Source organism: Jaculus jaculus, chromosome 9 (genome assembly GCF_020740685.1).
Source record: "Jaculus jaculus isolate mJacJac1 chromosome 9, mJacJac1.mat.Y.cur, whole genome shotgun sequence".
NCBI classification, from domain to species: domain Eukaryota; kingdom Metazoa; phylum Chordata; class Mammalia; order Rodentia; family Dipodidae; genus Jaculus; species Jaculus jaculus.
In genome coordinates, this window is record NC_059110.1 from 102,056,956 (window position 1) to 102,080,963 (window position 24,008).

Here is a 24,008-nt window from a genome sequence, read left to right on the forward strand (position 1 = left end):
CTCTAGGCCCAGGTTCAAAATATTACTTCTCCCCAAAAGTAGGCATTTTAGTCTTCTAGGACTGGCATAAGGAGGAAGATTGAGTAGCTTAAACAAAAAGAAAAGCTGTTTTCCCATGTTTTGGAAGGTAGACATTCAAACCCATGGAGCTACTCATTTGGTTTCTCCTGAGGCCTCTGTCCTTGGCTTGCAGATGGCCACCCTGTCATTGTGTCCTTACATAGCCTTCTTGTTATGCATGCACATACTTGGTGTCTTCTGTGTTTCCTAAATTCCTCTTCTCATAAGCACAGCAGTTAAATTAGGATCAGGCCCACCCCGTGTCCTCACTGCCACTTAATCATCCCTCTACACAGCCACATCACAAGGTGCTGAGGTTACAGCTTCAACATATAAAGTTTTGAAGACACAATTCAACCTATACTATTAAGCAAGGGATTTTTTTCCCCGCATTACAATATTTTCTCAAATCTTTTTGAAAAATTCTCTTATTACCTAAAATGGTTAATTTTGATTGAATAATTGATTGGATTAGAAAACACCTAAGACACAGCTAGGTATGGTGGCACATGACCATAATCCCTGCTATAATCCGAAGGTTAAAGCAGGAATAATAGGCATTCTCGGTTATTCTTGGCTACATAGTGAGCTTGAGCCAAGCCTGGGCTGTGTGAAACTCTGGAATCATGGAGAGGGAAGAAGAATGGAAGGAAAAGAAGGAAGGGCAGGCCTAGAACATTAATGAGAACCACCTTTGTGTATGCCTGTGAGGGCCTTTTCAGAACTGAAGGAGGAAGACTTTTCACAAACACGGATAGCACAATCTCCATGCTGGCCTCCCAGACTAAAGATGGCTCAGGCACTTACATCCCTTTTCATTGCTTCCTGACCCACTGAGATCTGAGCAAACAGCCTAACTCTCCTTCCACATTGAGCCCCCCAAAGCTATGCCTTCCCTGACACGATGAACAATATCCCCTCAAACCACACACCAAAACAAAACAACAACAAAACCTTCTTCCCTTCATTACTTTTGTCAGGTGTTGGGCTGCAGCAATGGGAAAAGCAACACATCACCATTATCTCCTAACAAGCAGAGCGAGAATTTATCAAGAAAGGCAAGAGCTACTTGTCTAAATGCTCCATTTATTTACCCACTCTTTGAATCTGTGTTCTGTGTTTACAAGCTTGCAAAGTACCATCCATATGTAGGAGTTTGTGTAATCACAGGTCTGGATGAAAGGCATTGAAAGAAAGTGAAAGCAAGGGAGAGAAGAGAATTTAGGACAGAAGGTTCCAGCATTTAGAAATCAAGCAGAGAAGGACCAGTGTGCAGGGACATGGACATGGCAGTGAATAGACATGGGGCTTAGTTTTTGTTGGGGACATGCATATGATAAATACTGATAAGATATGGAGTATGTCAGACTGCAGACAAATATTATATTGGTAATTGAGAAAGAGAGTGCAGGGAAGAAAGGTCCCTACTTTATGAAAGATCTTGGAAGCTGCTTTCATAATACCTTTGCATCAGTTGCTTTATCATCAATGGGACAAAATACCTGACCAGAAGCAGCTTAGAGAAAACGAAATACTTCCAGAGGGTCTAGTCCATGTGACAGGGAAAGCATGACGGGTGCAGGAAGGCAGTGTCACATCATCACATTAGCAGAGAGAACAGAGACAGAGAAAGGGGGTGGGAGGGAGAAAACAATGGGGCTAGGACTATATAACCTCGAGTCCTGTGCCAGTACACACATCCTCCAGCTAGTCTCTACTGCCCAAAGTTTCTGTAACCTTTCAGAACAGTGCCACCTGGGGACGAAACCTTCAAATGTATGAGTCCAGGGGAAGGGGACATTCATTTTACATGCAAACCACCATACAGCAAAGGAAGCCACCTCTGCATACACGTGGTGAAGGAAGAGGTTAGGCAGCAAGAACAGTGAGCACTAAGATTCTGGGATGGGAGGGACTTGGAAAATGCAAGGAACACCAGTGAGGCTAGCGTAGAGCATGTGAGGGGAGAGTGCTTGCAAAAACTTGGCCAGCTTATGCAAGGCCTTGCTTTCCTTGTAAGAAGATTGACTGTTGCTGGGGAAAAACAAGAAGCTATATGGAAGTTTTGAGCAATGGATTAACATGGTCTGCCTTGTGCTTTAAAAGGCTCTCTGGGGTGATTGTGGTGGCTCAGAGGCCATAGTGAGAGCTGAGCAGATAACCTAGTTGCCATAGTAAAGTTAGGAGGTCACAGCAGCCTGGCACAAAGTCAGAGCTGTGATGATGGTGTGAAAGGTTTTGGATTCTAATATATCTTGAATATAGATCCACCAGCATTCTCTGCCATTCCATATGGTACTCGCACCTGCCTCTGGGTTGCTTTGGCATCTCTGCAATTAACACTGTCAAAGTTTTGGTTGCATCTGAGCATTCTCTGATTCTTAGAGCCAAATATACATCTTAACTCCATGTGTGTCCTCCCAAGTCCAATCTCCATATCCAAGTAAATGAACAGTGACGTTATATAAATCTTACTTAGGATATTGGATGAAGATAAAGGAGGCATCTTTCACCATCTATATCCTAATCACAGGTTATAAAAAGTCCAAAGCTGAAAGGAATGCAGAAGGCCTCCAGATGGATTGAAACTCGGATAGGGAAATACAGAATGTCATTATGGGTGTGAAACATTTCTAAGCAGAGAAGAGAAAGAGAGCAGAAGAAAGAAAGACAGTCCACAGAAGTGAGAACATTTGCTGTCCCTAAAACTGAATAGCATACGGGGTGAAATCACCCCCACCCCACCAGCAGATTCTTGTCAATACTTTAAAAAACAAGACACAAATGAAGTTCTTTCTTACCATTGATGTGAAAGAGAATTGGCTTCACTTTCATTTTTAGGTGGAAACATTTTAGGTGGAACGTGTAGCCTAGGTACAGTCATCACTTCTTCTCTGATTTTGGTTCATGCATTCTGAGACTTAAAGTCAAGATTAATGTCTTTTTAAGTAAAAATGAGTATTATAGTGATTGTAATACATGTTTTTTTATGGAAACCTGACCATGCTTAGGGCACTGATTTTATACCAGCCATTTGAAACAAGTGCAGATTTTTCTTCTTTGTCACACATTGTGGGTTGGCTGAAAAGAGGCCTTTCTAGAGGATCTCCGCATCCTAGCTCCTGGAAACCGGGAGTGCTTTTCTGCATGGCTATGTTTCCAGAAGGGATTAAACTATGGCTCCTGAGATGGGGAAATTTTGCTGGAGTATCAAGGTAGATTAGAACTGCAGTGCGATGTGTCCTTATAAGATAGGAAAAGTGAGATTTTACACACAGAAAGAAGGCAGAGAGAAACTAGTGCACATGTTGGAAGACGCTGATTCTTATTGCATTTATTTATTTGTTTGTTTGTTTATGCATGTATGTAGAAGTGCCGGGTTCTGCAAATAAATGCCAGATGTATGCATCACTTTTATGTCTGGCTCTACGTGGGTGGCTGGAGAATTGAAACCAGGCCATCTGACTTTGCAAGCATGTACCTTTAACCATTGAATCATCTACCCGGGTCAAGATGCAGCTTTTAAAGATTGAAATGGTGTGTCCACAAGCCAAAAAATGCCAGCAGCCACCAGATCAAGTAGAGAGAGCTTTCAACATATTCTCCCGGGAAGGTCTGTTGCAAGTAGAGACATAAACATTTTGATTGGTGCCCAGTGGTATTAATTTTGTATTTCTACCTCTGGAACTGTAAAGAAACAAACTACTACTGTTTAAACCATAACATTTGTGTTAATTCATTACAGCAGCTGCAAGGAACTAATATACCCACATACTTCACTTCCTGCATATTCAGTAAACAATTCATTACTTCAAACTGTCTCTTCTGACAATGGACACATTATCAGAATTAACTGCCAACTGCCTACTATGACTGTCAGTCAGCAGTCTCCTGAGTGTGCTGCTGCCCCTGAGGACCTGGACACTCAGCTCAGTTCATTCTCTTCACTCTAACTTCCACTTCCACAGCCTTCCGGGAAAATTGAAATTTGACTGCTCAGCTCCAAAGATAGGTCCTTTGCTCCACCTCAGCCTTGTATTGTCATGGTGCTCGCTCAGCCTTGTCATCGCCACTAACTCTGACATTTCGACCTCAACCCTGACCCTCTGCAACAACTTCCTAAACCCTCCCATTTATCATAGTCACCAGCGCACGCCCCCCCACACTCCGCGCGGCAGCATTCCCCTCCGCACCCCTCAGCTTAAAGGCTTTAATCCCGTTCCAGAACCATTTCCTTTCTAATACCTTTAACCCCCACTCCAGTTTGATCACCCAGTGAAACTTCCAATCTGCTTAAACAAACCATGTGCCTACTTTGAATTGATGTTTCACATTTAATTCATGGAATTAAGTGCAAATTCAGCACTGTGCAACAATCCTACCTGATTTCTCTAGGTTATAGCTTCTCCTTCCTGAAAATATATATTGAAACGCTTCTACTCTTTTCAAATGTAGCACACATTTCCCCCATTTGTCATGACCTCAACTCGTTCCAGGTTGGGGGAGATAAAAACCCTCAGGAATGACATAAAACCAATGTCATCTTCCTACCTCTAATTTATTCGTTTTTCTTCTCTCAATATGATAGAAGAATTGTCTCACTCTTAGTTGGGACCCATCCTTCCATGTGATTCCGAATCCCATCCCTGCCTATGGAAGTTGATACTGTGTTTTGTTTTTTTTCCTTTTCCTCATGTATTATCAATTACATTTATACAACTAGACTGCTCCCATGGTTTCATATACATGCTTTAGGACCATCTATATAAAAACAACAACCAAACCTGTTTCACTGCCTCATGCCCCTCCAGGTACCTCCCAGTTCCCTAAAAGCTGCATCCAGACTCCATACAGCTATCGATACTCACCGCCTCCACTGCATTGTTCTATTTTCTCATCTATTTGGGGGGGGGCGGGGATTCAACCCTTCCTCCTATCTTATTTATGAAAGATTCTTGGATTTTATGAAGACCTCAAAAATGATAACCAATTCTCTATTTTCAGTTAATATCTCTCAGATTAGTTGTTGCATTCCTTTATAAATCCTCTTCTGTCTTGGTTCCATGAGGCCATGAGCTGGTTTTCTTCTCGCCTCACTAGCCACTCCTTCTCTTCCACACTAGCGAGTCCTTCTTTTCTGCTCAACCTCCAAATACTGGCGCACTCTGGCCCTAGCCTACGCTCTCTTCTTTTCTCTACGTTCACTCTTTCAGTCCTTCTCACCCAGTTCTGTAAGCATACAGACTGCCACATGTGCATGGCTCTCCACTCTGCACTTGCAAAGCTCATCTAGAATCCACACTCACATACCCAAATGCCCTCAGCATGTCAAGTTACTCCTAAGGAGAGCTCTTGCTGTATCCTCAATTCTACTTCTCCCCACTTATAGTTCTATCACTGGGTGAGACTCCTCTCCCTGGAGACTTCATTGATCACTCTGTCCTCTTGGTAGAGCCAAGTCCATCTCATCTTGGGGTTTTGGAAATGCTTGGCCATTTTCCTTGTATTTTCCGATGGTGGGGGTCAGCTGTTGGGGGTACCTGGTCTGTCCTGTTAGCCCTTTCCTGTTGCTGCTCACTAACAAAGACAATTCTTTGCTGCTCGGTATCATGTGAACTTGGAAGCCTTCCACAGCTATATCTGGAATCAAAGCACAACATTTTCTATATCCAAAGGCCTTCCTGAGTGATTTTCTAGCCTTTTATCCAGATATGTAATGAGGGGAGAGGTGATCAATACCTAAACTCTTGTCACTTGACTTTGGGGTTCAACTCCGACTACCTTAAAGGTAGGAAAGCTACCCACATTCTTCATGCCTACTGCCTATACCAGGGGCTTTAGTACGCACCTTGTTGCTTTTAGTTTCTTGCTGCACAAAACTACATTTTTAAATTCTAGAAACACCCTTGCTTTCCCTACAATGCCTAGGTTTGAGTTTATGGACATGGATATAAATATTTTTAAAAGTTTACAAAGGAACTCAAAAATGATGAGTTTGGCTCCTCTAGACTGGGTCTTCCCTCAGTGTTATTACTAACTTTTAGAAATTTTGGACGATGAAGGGGAAAGAAGTGAGTTCAGGGTTGGGGAGATGGGTCAGTGGTTGAAGATACTTGCTTGCAAAACCTACCAGCCCAGGTTCAATTCCAAAGCACTCACGTAAAACCAGGAACACAAAGTGGCGCATGCATCTGGAGATCATTTTCATTGACAAGAGGCCCAGGTGTGCCCACTCTTCCTCTCCCCCTCTCTTTATGTCAGGTAATTAAAACTACTTTATACAAAAGAAGTGGGTTCAAAAAATTCTTGATAAGGAGTGAAGAGGATTAAATGACTTTCCACCTTAAAAATAGTATCCCTGAAATGTTGTTCACCATTGTTTTCATAGGGTTTTATATTTTCTTTTACTGTCTCTCAAGAATTTATTGGGAGGATATAAAAAGCGACATGAAGGGCTGCCAGAAAGATGCTATTTTAAATAGAAGACTTTATTTTTATGGAAATAAATTTCACACACAGGAATTTTCTTTCATCTCCACATACACACTTGAGTCTGGAGCCATACCTGAGAAGGAGGAGACAGCACCCAAGCCTTCTAATACCACAAGGCACAGGTGCCCAAAGAAAGCAGAAGAGGACCTTTAAAAATCCTGGATACCTCATGGTGTTCCATGAGCCACATCTGGTTTTACATATGCATTAAATCAGTTGTCTGTTAGTTCCCTTGGACTGTTAAAACAGGATATCTCAAAAATAGGTGGTTAAAAGCAAAGAGATTTAATCCCTCACAGTTGTGGAGTCTAGAAGGCTGAAATCAAGATGGCAGCAGGGCTGGCTTACTTGAGAGGCTCTGAGGGAACATCTGTTCCTACCTATTCCCCAGCTCTGGCAGTGCTGGCAATCCTTGGCACCCTAGAGTATGCATTCCTGTCTCTGCCCCCATCTTCGCATGGCATTTTCCTCTTTGCTGTCTGTGACCTCACAGAACCTGCTTCTAAGAATACCAGTTATGAGATTCGGGGCTCATTCCTATCCAGAATGCCCTCATCTTAAGTAAATGTATATTATTTCCAAATAAGGCCACATCCTCAGGTTCCAGGTAGTTATGGATTTGAGAACAGATACTTGGACACAATACAGTAGGAAAAAATATGAAATAATTCTGTGGTAAAAATAAAAGCAAATGTGTCAGCCTGGGAATATTGGCTCATGTCTATAATGTCAGCACTCATGAGGCAGAGGTAGGAGGATGATCATCATGAGTTCAAGGCCAGCCTGAGCTGCCAAACGCACTCCAGGTCAGGCTGGGCTAGAACGACCCCTTGCCTCACAAAAACAAACAAGCAACAAGAAAACAAACACAAACCGCGTTTCTCCAGAGGGTGCCAGGAAGCCACATTCTAGATGGCAACTGAACACTAACGAGGCATGGGCTGGGAGAAGGGTGACGCTCTCAGTGACGGTCAAGGAGCTTAGGGAAAATGTGGATGAGTAGCATTAAGTTTCTGTCATTCTCCTTATGCTAGTATTGATAGTGTGTACTTCTTTCTCATTTCCCACTCTTTAATTAATAGCTCCAGTAAAGTAAATGTCAGGCTAGAATTCATAAAAATGTACTTAAAGACTCTGTCATTTACTGTTTTAGGCTGAAAAAGCTACATCTCAGCATCTAAATATTCTCAACTACAAGACAATGTCCTGTGATTGTTTTTACAGTTTTGTGATACTTTTTACTTTGAAGTTATGAAAACTTGGGCTGGAGAGGTGACTTAGTGGTCAACCCACTTGCCTGAAAAGCCAAAGGACCCAGGTTCAATTCCCCAGGACCTGCTTAAGACAGATACACAAGGTGGCACATGTCTGTGGTTTATTTGCAGTGGCTGGAGGCCCTGGTGAACCCATTCTCATTCTCTCTCTCTCTCTCTCTGTGTGTGTGTGTGTGTGTGTGTGTGTGTGTGTGTGTGTCTTTCAAATAAACGAATAAGAACTTAACCTGCACTCTGGAGACATCATATTTTATTGAGAGCATAAGGAACTCTATGTAATACTGGGGAGAAATTCCCATCCCAGCTTCTTAAATATAAAACTGTGTAGTTTAATCAATAAACTCTAATTCTTTTAAGATGCAATTATAGGTGTTGCCACTACATGGAACATGCATGTATTAAGTAATGATCCTTATCAACAGTCAACAAAAACAAATGAGCATGGTCCCAAGTAAGGACTCATGAAATACCTACCCTATAAGTTTGGAATGTCCCCCAGCATAGAGTATTCCAAAGAGACATTTCATTCATATTTCAGACTATGAGAGCAAGATGAAAACGTGAAAGTGGAAAGATGAAATGAAATCCCATTGCTCTTCTAGGTTTAAATTCTCCCAGACCAGGAGAATGAGGTTTGAATAATGGGGTCGAGCACCCGTCTTGCCCCCTGAGCTCTCTAATGCTGGGTGGGCAGTAGCTTCAGTATTTAGCACACACTCAAGCTCCTAAGGGCCTAGCACCCGCCAGCATGTGGTCAGCATGCAGTGAAGTTTGCAATGACGAAGGAAATGAGTTCCTCCAGACTACCTCAAGGGTTCGTTCTGAAGCATGGCTTGTTATTCTTATTGCCTGCACCCCTCCCCATTGCCTGACAGGTAGCAGTCACCATCCCCGTAATGTAATGCAATGTTCCTCATTCAGCAGCCTCCGTGTTGCCCACTAGATGGCAGAAGAGGAAAAGCCCTTCGTGAAAGCGGCGCTGATGGACACAAGGTAAACGAGGCTACCCACCCTGGGTCCATTAAGCAAACCTCTAGGCAGCCTTTCATACAAGACATTACCAAGAAGGGCAGCAGGAAGCTTCACTTAGAAAGAACATTGGCCAGTTGTACACAAAGACAAAAAACAAACCTTCATGCAAACAATAGGGCATGGGAGCCAAAGACAATTAGTCTTGAGCAGAATATTGCAAGACAACAAGGGAAAGGTCAGTAGAACTGGGATAATGGTTGAAGAGAGGCCAGTACAAGTTTCACCGCCATGATTAAGACTTATGACCAGAGGGCTGGAGAGACGGGTCAGTAGTCAAGAGCCCTTCCTGTGCAAGCATGAGTGCCTGAGGAGGACTGAGATCCATTGAGTTTGATTCCCAGGACTCACATGAACAGGTGGGCATGGTCATGCACGGCTGTAATCCCAGTCCCATTAGAACTAAGAGACCTGCCAGAGCTCACAAAAAAAAACAAAAAAAAAAACAAAAAAAAAAAACAGGCAAGCTCCAGGATCAGTAAGAAACTTCAACTCAAATAAAAACAGACAGGAAGGCAATGAAGCAGGTTAACTAACGTTCCACTCCAGCAAGCGTGCCCCCCACAGGCAAGTACATGGGCACTGCATGGGATGGGCACATACATGTGCAAACAACACACAACATTCACACAAGCAAAAAAAATGAGTTACCGCCAGAGAAATCTAGAATTGATGTGAAAACCTCTACTTAGTAGAACACAGTGGTTGCATACATTTCAGGTTAATATGGACCATATGGTAGGTAGTTCTCATTTCAAAATCAATTTTAGCAAGCATTTGTGCCATGTATTTAAAGGGACCAACACTCTCCTGCATACTGTGATGTGGAGGCACCTGGGCTGCATAGATTCAGTTCACTACAGAAGTCAAGAAGCTGGAGCTCGTGTGAGGAAAGGAAAGTGACCATCTTCTGCAGAGTGCTGCCCGTGAAGCCTTGCCAGGCTGGTGACTGTTGGGCACAGAGGACAACTCTGCTTTCCCGGAGTCTGGCTCACCGAGAGACATCCTGGGTATAAGTGGATCTCTCTTTCTTTCCTTCCTTTTCTCTTTCTTTCTTTCCCTTTTTCTTTCTTTCTTTCTTTCATCCTTCCTTCTTTCCTTTCATTTTTTTGAGAGAGAGGGAGAGAGTGGCAGAGAAAGAAAGAGTGAGAGAATGGGCACAGCAGAACTTTTAGTCTGCTGCAAATGAACTGCAGAGACATGAGCCCCTTTGGGTGCATGTGTGACATCACATGCTTGTGTCACTGTGCATCTGACTATGTGGACCTGCAGATTGGAACATGAGTTCTTAGGTTTCACAGGCTAGCTCCTTAACCACTAAGCCATCTCTCCAGCCCTCTTTCTATAGATCTGCCTCCATGAAGAAAAGCTATGGTCCTTCCAGAGGAAGTACTCCTGGACTTATGACAAGTATATTTGAACTGATGAGTAAAGGGGGAGGGGTGGAGAAGGGGTAAACATCTAGGCACTGGTACAGTCCTCCTCTTGTTAAAAGAATGCCACACCAAAGCTCACAGGGCTGGGAATCCAAATCACTCTGTATTTGGCACTAACTTTCTCTGAGATGAAGGAAAACAATACTATACACTGGACAGTTTCCCCAGGCTTTGAACTGTTAGCTTGGTGTTCTTGTTAACAATGCTTTTGCTTAAATGACTACTACATGCTTACCAGGATTCAATAATTCAATAACACAGTTTCTCTCTCTCTCTTCTCTCCCCTTCTGTTTTGGTGGCTGTGGTATTAGCAGCTAGAGCTTAAGTTATTAAACCAAGCAGCTCTAATCCCTGAGGCTTCCTGGAGCCGTGGGGATTATTGTATTTTTATCCCAGAGTCAACATAGCCCTTCTAACGAGCCACCATTTGCTCCCTACCATGCCCAAACGGACCCCAAATGCCTTTGGCTAGACCCACTTCCGCACCGTGGGAGAGGTGATGGAGTTCTACCTGGAGATCGACCCAGTCACCTTGAACCTAATCATCCTCGTTGCAAGCTACGTCATCTTGCTCCTGGTGTTCCTCATCTCCTGCGTGCTCTACGACTGCCGAGGCAAGGACCCCAGCAAGGAGTACGCTCCCGAGGCCGCCGCGGACGCCCAGCCCTCCATCCGCTTAGTGGTGATGCAGCAAAGCGCTCGCGGGACCCACTGGCCCAGGGGACCTGACCCTCCCTGTAAAGACCCGGCTGCACTCGGGAAGAAAAGCACCATGGTGTGAGACTGGATAACAGACAGTGGGAAAAGACATCAAACCTTCTGCAGGAAATGAACTTCCTCACTGTGGCTCCAGTGTTCCCTAAATGCAGGTCTAAATGAGGAGACTGAATCTCTGTCTTGTTGCTACTCTCTGGTTATTCTCTGCGGATAAAGCAACGGTTTAAGGTAAGATGCGCGAAGTTATTTTCTGGTGTGTTCTGCAAATGCAAAACGTCAGCAGTACCGTTGTGTAGGAAGGTTGGTTACTTATGCACTCCTGATAAGAGAAGTTGACTTTGAGTAAGGATTAAAAGGTGTGTGTGTGTGTGTGTGTGTGTGTGTGTGTGTGTGTGTGGTGTTTAATAAAGAATGAGACTCACTCAAATCTATACTTTGAAAATTCTTTGCTATGAAAAAACCCATACTGAACCCATTCAGAATCAGGTCAGTAATTATTTCTGTCCTTACCAGCCATCTATATTCAATACCCACTGAGAGTCAGAACAGAGTCACACTCACTGAAGAGCACATAGTTGAGAAATGAAAGGACGGAGCCTGGGTTCAACAAGCCTTCCTCCTCCACTCATCAGCGGAGTGACCGGCTGAGTTGGGCCATCTCCTTGTACCTTGGGCCTAGTAAAATAAAATCTCCAAAGGATGGGGTTATTTCCTAAAGCCTAGTGTTTTAGTTCCTCAGGAAACTGCCTCCCATTGCTTGCTTCTTCATTTTTGGCAGTTAATTAATAAATTCATTATCCTGCTCATTCATCTGCTCCCACAATTTTATTTTACTTTTTTATTGACAACTTCTATCCTTACAGAAAACAAACCATGATGACTCCCTCCCCCTCCCCACTTTCCGCTTTACAACTCCACTCTCCATCATATCCCCTCCCTCTCTCCATGAGTCTGTCTTTTGTTTTGAGGTCATCGTCTTTTCCTCCTATTATAAGGGTCTTGTGGAGGTATTGCTAGGCACTGTGAGGTTGTATTTCCATAATTTTAAAACCATTATCCCCATGGCATAAAATTACATCACTCATTTCCTCCCTGAGCCAAGGGTGACCATGATGACCTGTGTGGAAACCAAAGAAGGAAGTGTGCTAGGAACTCTTTCTCCCCGGGGGAGAGAGAAGAATCCCTCACCACCTGACTCTGAAGGGCAGGAAGCCTTGCATGTGCTCTGCCAGAGGCTGCCCAGGGTTCAAGAGTGTGTACCCACCTGCACCATGGTGAATGGCCTCTTTCAGTGGTGACTCGCCCAATCAAAGATATGATAATTTCCTTTGAAAGGTAAGTGACTATTTTCCAGGAGGATAAAAGTGTGTTGGTAATATAAGAGGTGACATTCTGGATAAAAAGAATAAGTAAAACAAATTTTAAAAGCAATAAAATATATATATATATAAACAGTATAGGGTCCACTGATTATGACTATGTGGTAGCTTCCAAGACTGTGAAGAAAAACCAAAGAAGTAAATTTCAATTCTGTCCCTAGAAAACAGAACAGGGCCTGGCCAACCTGTTCTGTCAACGTCAACACTGGGCATTGTTTTCATTTTAGAATTGTTCAGCTATAACAAACCAGAAGATAACTCCAGTTCTATTGTTTTCAGATTTTGACATTTATTTTTAACTTTATTCTTATTTTTATCAGAAAATCATAATCTCCCTTAAATATGATTCTTAAATTAGATTGGAAATCTTCAGAAGGGGTTGTTGCTTGTATGGTCAAGTAGCCATTTCCTCTTCATAACATGAATGAATAAATACAGAAAATTCACAGGCAGCTTTTAGAAACCTCCTCTTTAATGACCATGGGCTTCACCTGGACCAACCTTCTTATTTCATTCCTCATGTCATGACATATACAAAATATGTCACTACAGAAAAGCTAGGGGATCACAAAAAGTTAGTGATAACCACATTAATTAATTTAGCCTTTTGAAAGATATCTAAAATGTCCAATTCATCCAAGGAAAAATTTTAGAATATTTATAATTAAAGTAGGAAATAAGCATTCATTCAGTGTTTTACATAAAAATGTTTTCCATTATATTTCAATTTCATATTTGGGCCAAGCAAAGAGCAAAAAAATTAATGGAGAAAAATAGACTAAAAGAAAGACAAGTAAAAGCCAAGTGATAATGGTAATAGTAATACTAACCACCATCAAGAAAGGAAACAGGAATAAAGACAGAGGAGAGGAAAGAGGAAGGTAAGAAAGAAATAACAAAGTTCTCTGAGGTCAATTTTGGCATCGATGCTATTAGATTTTGCTAAACTTCTGGTTGGTTTGATTGGCGGTTTATCCAATTGTCTTCTTGAGGCAGGAACCAACATTGTAATAACTACTTTTAAGTCATCTTTAAGGAATTCGCTGGTGTGTTAATCCTCTTTCTGTTGCTATGGCTGAATGACTTATAGGGACTCTCTGAACTCATAGCTCTAGAGGGTGGAAAGTCCAAAAGCTAAGTACCTCCAAATACCATGATTATTAGATTTCAGAAACATGAACCTTGTGGGGAAGGACATGTTCAAGTCACTCAACTGGCAAGGAAGCAACTACAGGAAGCACTGTGACTCTTCCAGGAGTGTTTGGGACTAAGACCCTGCCATCCCATTTTTCCTGCTGCCTCAACATGTTCTTTCTATAGCATTATCTCTTTACTTTCTTTTTTTTTTTAATATATTTTTTTAACTTTTTATTTATTTATTTGAGAGCGACAGACAGAGAGAGAAAGACAGGTAGAGGGAAAGAGAGAGAATGGGCGCGCCAGGGCTTCCAGCCTCTGCAAACGAACTCCAGACGCGTGCGCCCCCTTGTGCATCTGGCTAACGTGGGACCTGGGGAACCGAGCCTCGAACCGGGGTCCTTAGGCTTCACAGGCAAGCACTTAACCGCTAAGCCATCTCTCCAGCCCCTCTTTACTTTCTTGAATTCAAATCTTCATGAGTAATTTATTACTTTTAACTAAAGTTTTATTTCTTTTTATTTGAATATTTTATATTTATTTATCAAAGAAAAAGAAGGGAGAGGGAGAGAGATTAAAAATGGGCATGTCAGGGCCTCTAGCCATAGCAGAGGAACTCCAGACACATGCGGCCCCATGTGCATCTGCCTTACATGGGTTCTGGGAATCAAACCTGGGTCTTTAGGCTTTGCAGGCAAATGCCTTAACTGCTAGCCCATCTCTCTAAACCTCGAGCTTTATTTCTTAATGGAAATGGGGTTATTATGTTTGGTAACTCTTATTAATTGAGAGCAACAAGAGATAAACTTTTAACTAAAGCTGCATTTCTTAATGGAAATGATGTTCTTATAAAAAGGGGAAGTTTAGGGGCTGGAAAGATTGCTCAGTGATTAATCACTTTCCTGCAAAGCTTACCAACAAGGGTTCAATTGCCCAGTACCCAAATAAAGCCAGAGGCACAAAGTGGCGCATGCATCTGGAATTCATTTGCAGCTGCTAGAGGCCCTGGCTCATCCATTTATTCTATCTCTCTCTGCTTGTAAATAAATTTAAATTTAGTATTTAAACAGGGGGAATTTAGGGCTGGAGAGATGTCTTCATGGTTACAACACTTGCCTGGGAAGCCTAAGGACCCATGTTTGACTCCCTAGATCCCACATAAGCCAGATGCATAAGGTGACCCATGTACAAGGTTGTACATGTGCACAAAATGGCACACGCATCTGGAATTAGTGGCTGGAGGCCCTGGTATATCAATTCTCTCTCTCATAAAAAATAAAAATAGAAATAAAAGTTAAAAATACGAATTAGAAAGGGGGGATATAGCTAGAAATGCTAGCCTGGCTCTTGGCAAGCTCAGATAGGAGGGCCATGAGTTTGAGTCTAGCCTGGACTACATAGTAAATCATTACATTAAAGTATTTCTTAAAGGGGTAGAGGACTTGGGCATAGATAATGGATCCAGGAAAAACATCTTGTAAAGACTGGAGTTGTACAACCAGAAACAGAACAACTTGAAGACAGGAGGGAAGCCTGTAATAGATCCTTACTTAGGTCCTTCAGAGGGTGCAATCCCTGCAGAAGATTGATCTGGAACCTCTAGTCTTCAGAGGGCACAATCCCTAATAATATTGATCTGGAACCTCTAGTCTCCAAGAGTATGAATCATTGTGCTTCTGTTGTTAAAACTTTCTTAAACTTTTCTACTTGCCACTACTTTTCACTGAGACATTGTTTTTATTTTTTAATATTTTTATGTTTTATTTGCAAGCAGAAAGAGATAGAGAGAAGACAGACAGACAGAGAGAATGGGCATGCCAGGACCTCCAGCCACTGCAAACAAACTCCAGATGCATGTGTCATTTTGTGCATTTGGTTTTACATGGATATGGGGGAATAAAATGAGGTGGTTAGGCTTTGATGACATGTGCCTAGCTGCTGATCCATCCTTGCAGCCCTGAGACATTTTTATGGGATATAGGCATATAAAAAGTTATTCAAATCAAGTATTTACTGACAATAAATTGTAGAAAAATTTATTTTACAACACATAATTTTAGGGCTGGAGAGATGGTTCAACAGGTAAAGCATGAGGGCCTGAAAGGCTTGAAGGCCCCTGAGTTCTAATCACCAGAACTCACATAAAATGCTGGACATGGCTAGGTTTGTCCTGTGGGGAGCAGAGAGTGGAGAATCACTGGGGCTTGTGAAAGGCAAGCTCCAAAATCAGTAAGAGACTCCATCATTGCAAGGAAAATGTGACAGTTGAGTGATGGGGATACCTCATGCTCTCTGGCTGCCGAAGTCAAGAATGTGAGACACCGCATCAGCATGTACACACGCATACATCATGCACCCCACACACACCACACCACACATGCCATGCACATACAAAACCCCCATAATTTTACTATTAAGGAAGAAAACAATTTTGCATATGAATAAGATGTGTACTTATTTTGACATCAAGAATGAAATCTTGGCTGAATATTTGCCATTGCAAGCTGTAGATTATCTTCAACATGTTTTAGAGTTGAATGATATTTTAATTTTGTAATCATCAATGTTAAGAAAACTGTTTTTGCATAAATGCATAGTACAAACTGGCAAAATATATTCTAGGGATGTTTCAGAAATTGTTGGAAATTCTGTTATAATCCCAAGCCAAAGTTCATCGAATAACTTTTTGTAAATGACAATTTTAGGGCTGGAGAGATGACTTATTGGTTAAAACACTTGCCTGCAAAGTCTAAGGACCAAGATTCAATTCTCCAGTACTCATGTAAAGCCAGATGCACAAGGTGACACATGCATCTGGAGTTCATTTGCAGTGGCTAGAGGTCCTGGAATGCCCATTCTCAGTCTTGCACTCTCTCTTTCTCTCCACTTGCAAATGAACAGATTAAAATAAATACAAAATAAAATGACCTTTTAAAATTAAAATTAAGCATCCTTGTAAAATACAACCTAAAAATATACTAAGTTGATATGTGATGAGAAATGATGGTAGGAAAATAGTAAAAGTCGTTTTTTTCTTTAAGAACAAAAATTATGTTCAATATACACTGAATTCATGGCATGCAGTGCTCTCCAATCTGAGCTGAAGTGACTCAGGCAGTGTTGGTTGGAGGCTGGTGTGTGATGGCTCTCACAGGGCGAAGTGTGCAGAACCAAGCCTCAGCAAAGATTGTGATGCAACCCAGGTGAGAGCTGCCAGAAACACCTCGGGTTCTTATGTGTTCTCTTTTGAGTTAATATTTGGTTGATGAATGTTCTGAAAGCTTTTACTGTTGTCACATTGTTGGCAACCCCCACGTTGAGTTACACGATCTCATGTGCAATGATAACTTACAGTTTTAGCAGCTGTGGCTTGAGCCATTGCATTTATGGTACACTGGTAAGGATGGCTCTGACAAACTAATTTGGTGTCTAAAGGGCATGTTTTAGACATGTGGTGGGGGTGGTGGTTTACATTTCAAGACTTTTCAGGGGCAGTTACATAATACTATTGGATAACACAGTATTGAATTGGGACAAGAGACTAGACACACACACACACACACACACACACACACACACACACACACTTCTATTATGGAGATCGAATATTTGGTTGAGAGAAAACAGTACAGAACTAGTCCTAAAGTATTCAGAGCTCTCCACATATACTTGGATCCTGGAGAAGCTGCCATGTGAGTGCTAAATGCCTCATTTAGTCATTCTGACATTTCAGGGTACTTCACACACACACACACACAGACAACAACACTGTCAACACCAATGTCTTCACACACACACACAGAGATCATTCTTGTCATCTTAGACAAAAGTTGGCAGCATGGGGTTGGTAGAATCCAAGGACCCTGACTCACTTCTGAGTTTGCACCATGGACCCCAGCTACAGAATCCCTGGAGGATAACGGAGTGGTTGGCCATGATGAGGACACGAAGGCCACACTTTGTGACTTGTCACCCCTGCCTTGATTTTGGAGGGATACTAAATACCACAATCTTCTGAGCTAGGACAAAACTTCCTGAGAAGCAGTGGACAGATAGCATTTAGAGTTAATATTGCACAAGGGTGTCAACGAGAGCTACTTCCTCCTTCATCTATCCTCTCTGAGGACGCTGGTGTTGACAGTGTTGCTGTGTGTGTGTGTGTACGCTGGTGTTGACAGTGCTGCTGTGTGTGTGTGTGTGTGTGTGTGTGTGTGTGTGTGTGTGTACGCTGGTGTTGACAGTGTTGTTGCCTGTGTGTATGTGTGTGTGTGTGTGTGTGTGTGTGTGTGTGTATACACTGGTGTTGACAGTGTTGTTGTCTGTGTGTGTGTGGACGCTGGCGTTGGTGTTGACATGTTGTTGTCTGCGTGTGTGTGTAACTAGAGATTAAACTAGGGGCCTTGCACATAGTAGGCAATTGTCTTGCCACTGAGCTATAGTCCAATCCACTCACAAGTGATTAAGAAACAGAAAGTAAGAAAATAACCACCTTTTGTGTGTATTATAGCAGTTCATTTAGACGTCAACCTTCTTGGTCCTACAATTCCAGATAAGGGGCTTGTGACATCAGATTAATAAAGATATTAGCTATTTCACAGCCTCCCAAGATAGCAAGAACTTGCCTGCACATATTTATTTATTTACTTACTTATTTTTGCTCAGGGCTTCTCTGCACTCTTCCATTCTTTAATTAAACTCCAGCCATACACTTTTCTCTGTCGGGCACACCTCCAGCCTTCTGTCTGCAACTACAGTGTACACTTGGCAAGCATGCAAGGCAAACCTGGGGATGAAACTGAAAGAGACTTTGATTGGAAGTCCAAGGGACCTGAGTGAAACGAGGGCATGCTGTTTCAAGAGACCTTGGAAGTTCTCAAGGGCAGCACAGTGCAAACGTGGTCCTGGAATTTGGAATCTTGGGCACTAGTCAGAATTAATAGACATTCTTACCATAGAAAGCTAGAAGTTAAAGGCTATTTGATATGAGAAGGGAAGAAAAAAAAAACAATATTATGATAGAAGTTTGAAAAACAGCAGTCAGTGTAAACATGCCCCAAAGAAAGCTCAGAAGACCCAGAGAAGGAAACCATTGCTTCCTTCAATTACAGCAAGAATGAACTGAGCAACTCTTTCTCATGAAAAAGTTACGACTTTTAGCCTAAGTGCTTTTGCTCGTGAACTTTATACATCCAGTTCCAGTCACTTGACATTTCCCATTTTATAAAGAAGCACTGTTTATATAGTGATTTGTATAAGCATGCCTTGTGAAAGGACTCAATCAAGATTAGAACACAGGTGTGATAAGTTGTGGGAACAGAGGTCACTAAAAGCTGCCTAGTCACAGCAAACAAGTGAATCACCATCAGCTCTGAGATGTTGTCATGAATTATTTGTCACTAATAATAAACTACCTGTTTGTGAATAATTTACCTCCTTATGTATACCGAAGGTGAATTCAAGATCATTCCCACCATAATGCCACTCTCAGTTTGCCATTTGGATAATAACACAGATACAGTGGAATGTAAGTTAGCTTGTGGAGATGTGTGTTACCTACCAACCCCTTCACAGTTCTTTTGTAAAGCCCAGCCAGCGTCAGGCTCACAGCACATTCGAGCTCCCGCAGCCAACTAGGAGTTCGCGAAGCTTACTGAGGAGCGGGAAAAGACCGTGTGAGCGCGCTGCATCTGTTTTCTGAATCATCACGACAGCCCTGAGGTGTACCGCTATCATGTTCTCAGTTTTGCACATTTTTTGCAAGTGCAACGAGAAAGATCATTCTCTAACCCAGTGCCCACCAAAAGCCTTTGAGCATTGAGTATAAATTCCTACCAATGAAGAAAATTCTAATATAAATTCTTGTCTATGTATATACTTATATATTCATGTTATATTTTACAAATATGCACGTATATTCTTATAAATTACATGCATCTTTTTCTATGCCAGCCTTTGGAGACCTCCACCATATTCTCTTTGATTTTGTAAAACATGAAGTAATGGAACTTCAATATCCCCAAACAACCCCAGGTTTTGCTGTGGGTGAGTATAGATGAGAAACTTGCCTAAGAATTTGATATAGACTTTACAAAAGAAAAACAAATAGCAATTTCTAGGTTTAGACTATATCTCTGTATTACACAGAGTGCTTTGCAGATTTCCTTGATGAGGTATTTATATACAAAGGTTTAAGTTCTTTGGAATGCTCTTCCCTGGCTGGATCTCTCCTGCAAAACACTGGGTGTCTCATACATCTGTTTTAATGCCCCACAGCATCCAATGCAGGGTTGAACACATCACACATTCTCCACTGTTTGGTAATGACTTTGTTTCTCTCACAGAGCAAGAATGACTCCTCTGTAGAAACAAAGTACTGCAGGACACAGGCAGCCAGGATGCAGCCATGCGCTTGGGCAGACAGGGCTGAGGAGGTAGAGCAGACCGTCCTGTAACATATGAGAGAAGGGAGAGGCAAAGACCACAGTTCACCCTCCCCAGGAACAGTGAAGAGCATGGAGGAGAAAGAAGCATTCGATAGAGTATGCCTTGCAGCTCCAGCTCTGAGTCCCAATTCTAACCCAGTGTACCATCCTGGTTGGATTAGACCTCACCTGCTTAGCTACAGACAGAGCACCCTGGTGACCCTGTAGCTTTCCTTTCCCTGGCCTTTCCTCTTTCTTCTGGAATGAAACCACTGCTAACAGGAGAGACTCTGTCCAGACAAACTACACAGCTCAGGCACTGTTGTTGATCAGAGAGCTACACGATGCTTATACCGAGGGCCAAGCATTCCTTTTGCAGAATACGTGCACACACCCCACATGCTAACATGCTTTCCACCACATTTCACACAACTATCCCTATGCTGGTGCTTCTTCAACTCAGTGCCTGCTCTGGACCCTGTGGAAGGAATGTAACCTGTGACAAATGGTCTCATTTTAGGCATATGGTGGAGTGCATCAACCTCCTACTTGCTGGTGTGTATTAACAAACTTATTGTTCCCAAATAAAAAAATAAGGAGCTCACCACCATGCATAGGCCATTAACAATGTGAACCATATTAGATTTATTCGGGCTTTGGAGACAATCCTTGATTTTTAGTAGAACACTGCCTTTAATTTATTTATCTCCTAAGTGAATTTCAATTGCATTCTTCCTAACATCATTACTTTTTAGAATTTGTTACAATGGTTAAAGTTTGTGCTTTGTTTTTAATTGGGTATATTAGTTACAAATTGTACTAAGGCATAACTAATTAAAAAAAAAAAAAAGAAACAGAGTTTGGGGGTATAGAGCTCAGTACCTGACATGTACAAGACCTTGTGTGCAAGCCCAATCCCCAGCCCCACAAAAGACAAGAAAAGAAAAAACAAAAGAAAGAATGGAATAGAAAGGTTGAATCACATGGAGTTTGTTTTCTCTCTTCTCCTGCAGCCAAGTATTGGGAGAAAAGTGTTTCAACTACATCCATAACCTCCAACATACCTCCTGTATCCCAGGTGACTTTATTTTCTATTCCACCAGGTTTTCTCTGTTCTCAAGGTCTTCTCATCAGAGTTTGGCCACCATAGTTCCAAACCCTAAACATGAGATCCAGGCCAGTAAAGACACTGGAAATAAGCACAGAGCAGTTTAACTGAATGATGTGCCCACCCTGCCACACCGACTTACATTTCATCAGCCAGAACTGAGTAAATACTTGCATCCATCTACAAGGAAGATGGGAGGGTATAAAGTTCAATACCAAAAAAATCAGAGTTTTTCTTTTTCTTTTCAAGGAAAAGGTACATCATGAATATGGGGTGAACAAGTCCCCTAGTGAGTTTGTTTTCTCTTCTAAAATTAATATGTATTTAATAAAATAATTTTTAAAACTACAGATAAGGAAAAGACAGAAAATATAATGTTGACTACTCAGTGACCTGCATCCAGTAGCAGGAAGTGTATGGCTTTCCTATTTTTATTCATCATTTAAGCTATTTTCTGAGTGCACTTTTAGTATTAAAAATGCTTACTCATCTAAGAAACTTTGAAAAGTATGAAAATAAAGAAGAAAATATAAGTTACCCATAATCCTGTTACCCAGGTTGTTTCTGAATATTTAGTTCTGATTTTTTTTACATTTTTCATCTTCTGCAAAGGATAAGTGAATTTACATATGACCCTGCCTGGTGCACCCCTGGGAACTGATAACAAAGCATTGCAAGTTGTCATTGAGATCAGTCTGGATGGTGCTTGATGGAGGAGGGAATATAAGTGTCCACTGATTTTTCTCCTGCACCATTTCTCGGACACCATATGTCAGATTGTTATGTACTTACTACCCTCACTCTGAAACCATATTGTATGCTCTCCTTTATGCATTTATCACAAAAAAAAGCCAAGTGCACAAACCAAGAATTCAAATTATTCTTGAGAGAATATGAGCTGCAAGGTGTTATCCCACAGTATGGCTCACAAAGGGGAATTCCACTCTAGCTTATACATTTATAAGAGCTAGAAAAGCCGTGCATGGTGGCACACACCTTTAATCCCAGAACTCCAGAGGCAGAGGTAGGAGAAGCACTGTGAGTTCGAGGCCACTCTGAGACTATATAGTGAATCCCAGGTCAGCCTGGACTAGAGTAAAACCCTACCTTGAACAACCAAAAAAGAAAAAAAAAAAAAGAGCTAGAATGAAAAGAGTATAGCCCACATTCTTAAAGCATCTGCAAAGAGAAAGGAAAAGATGCCCTGTGTGAGATTTTGTCTCGCATCATTGGCGCCAGAACCCAGGCCACCCACAGCCTTCATGGGGTGACTTTCTACTCTAAGTAAGATGCTTTTGATGCTGTAACATTTGATTTCATGGGTACCAAAAATTTACTAAATCTTACTAAAGATTTCCCAGCTCATCTTCATCTGGTTGCTAACAGCATTAACCAACTGACAGCATTGCTTAGAAGGGAATTTGCAGTTTGGTTTGCTGAGGGTAGCTTTGCTCAGCTTGCCAGTTCCATTCACTATACTGGGCCTTTCAGGAAAATATACACTCTGTGGAAACCAGTGTTCACCAGTGTTCTCCATTCAGTTGTAGACCTTTCCTAAGTGCACGGGGCTGTGCTTTAGACTTAAAAGCTAACAGCCTGGTTGGGAGATGAGAGACATACAAACCAATATGGTGTACTCATATACTTTAATGCTATGTTTTTATTTTTTAAAAAATAGTGAGTGCTTCACACCTACTGTAATCCCAGCACTTGAGAGGCAGGGACAATAGTTGCTGACCACAAGTTTAAGGCCAGCCTGAGTGAGGTACTTGAAATGTATGGCTCCATAGACTTAGGTGTCTTATTAAAACTGAGTGCACAACTTCAGCCCCAGCAGGCAGATCCCTGCTACAGGGAGGGGCCGGGAGTGTCGCTGGGGTCATTGGGGACAGGTCTGAATTCCAGCTCAGGAGTGTAGATTGCAGTTTGAGCTCTGCCTGTGCTTGCTTGCTGCTTTGGGTGTTTCCTGGCTGGTTTTGGTTGTGTCTCCCTGCTTGGATCTTTGAAAGGAAACCAGCTGCTTTTGCCATTGATGGAACTTGTTCTGGATTTGTAAACTGAGACAAAACTATTCCTTCTCTAAACTGTATCTGCTTGGATATTTGTCCCAGTAACATGAAGCTACTATCCTGGACCACATGATCAAACCCTATCTCAAAAGGGGGAGGGGAGGCAAATGTGCTTCAGGTGCTATGGAAAAGTAAGCATGAAATATGAACTGTTAGAAGAAAAAAATAATCCAGGATAGTTGCACATGTAATATGATCTTCTCTGTGGTATGTCCATATCTAACAAAAACAAGTTTAAAAAATTTTTAAATAAATTTTAAAAATCTCAAATTCTAAAAAAAAAAAAAAAAAAAAAAAAGTACATTCCCAGGGCTGTAAAGATGGCTTAGAAGTTAAGGCACTTGGCCTGCGAAGCCTGAGGACCCTGATTCGATTCCCCAGGACCCACATAAGCCAGATGCTCAAGTTGGCACATGAGTCTGGAGTTCATTTTCAGTGGCCAGAGGCCCTGGTGCACCCATAGTCTCTCTCTCTCTCTAAATCGAAGAGATACAGCTCTTCCAGCCTCTAAAGATCAAGTGGGCACCTGTCATCAGTCTCTAATGCAGACTCAGGGTGTCCTTGCCTGACCTGGAAATTGTGGATATGAGTAAAATATCAAGGACCATTATGCCCAGGTAACCCCCAAATGGTTTGATAAGCAAGAGCTGAAAGAGTAGAAGGGTACCCAGTTCACCTCTTACTGGGATCTCAGAAATTTCCAGAAGCTTTGTTTCAGAGTCAGCCAGCAGCACTGTTTGAGGCTCATCCAGAATCCGGAGGACCCTTACGCAACTTCAGTCACTTGACACAGAAGTGCAAAGGCCACCAGCGCTGCTCTGGGGAGTTGGCCGCCAGGAGCTGCAGCCTGATAGTAACTCCAGGAGGAAAAGAACTGAGAATTTT

General features: G+C 42.1%; 1 protein-coding gene across 1 annotated transcript; it reads left to right on the forward strand.

Annotated features, from left to right (window-relative positions):
• Positions 1 to 10,790: 10,790 nt before the first annotated feature.
• Positions 10,791 to 11,072, forward strand: LOC123463364 (small integral membrane protein 36-like). Its single transcript, XM_045158199.1, has one exon. It carries the CDS (start codon positions 10,791 to 10,793, stop codon positions 11,070 to 11,072), a length of 282 nt encoding a protein of 93 aa, XP_045014134.1.
• Positions 11,073 to 24,008: the final 12,936 nt, after the last annotated feature.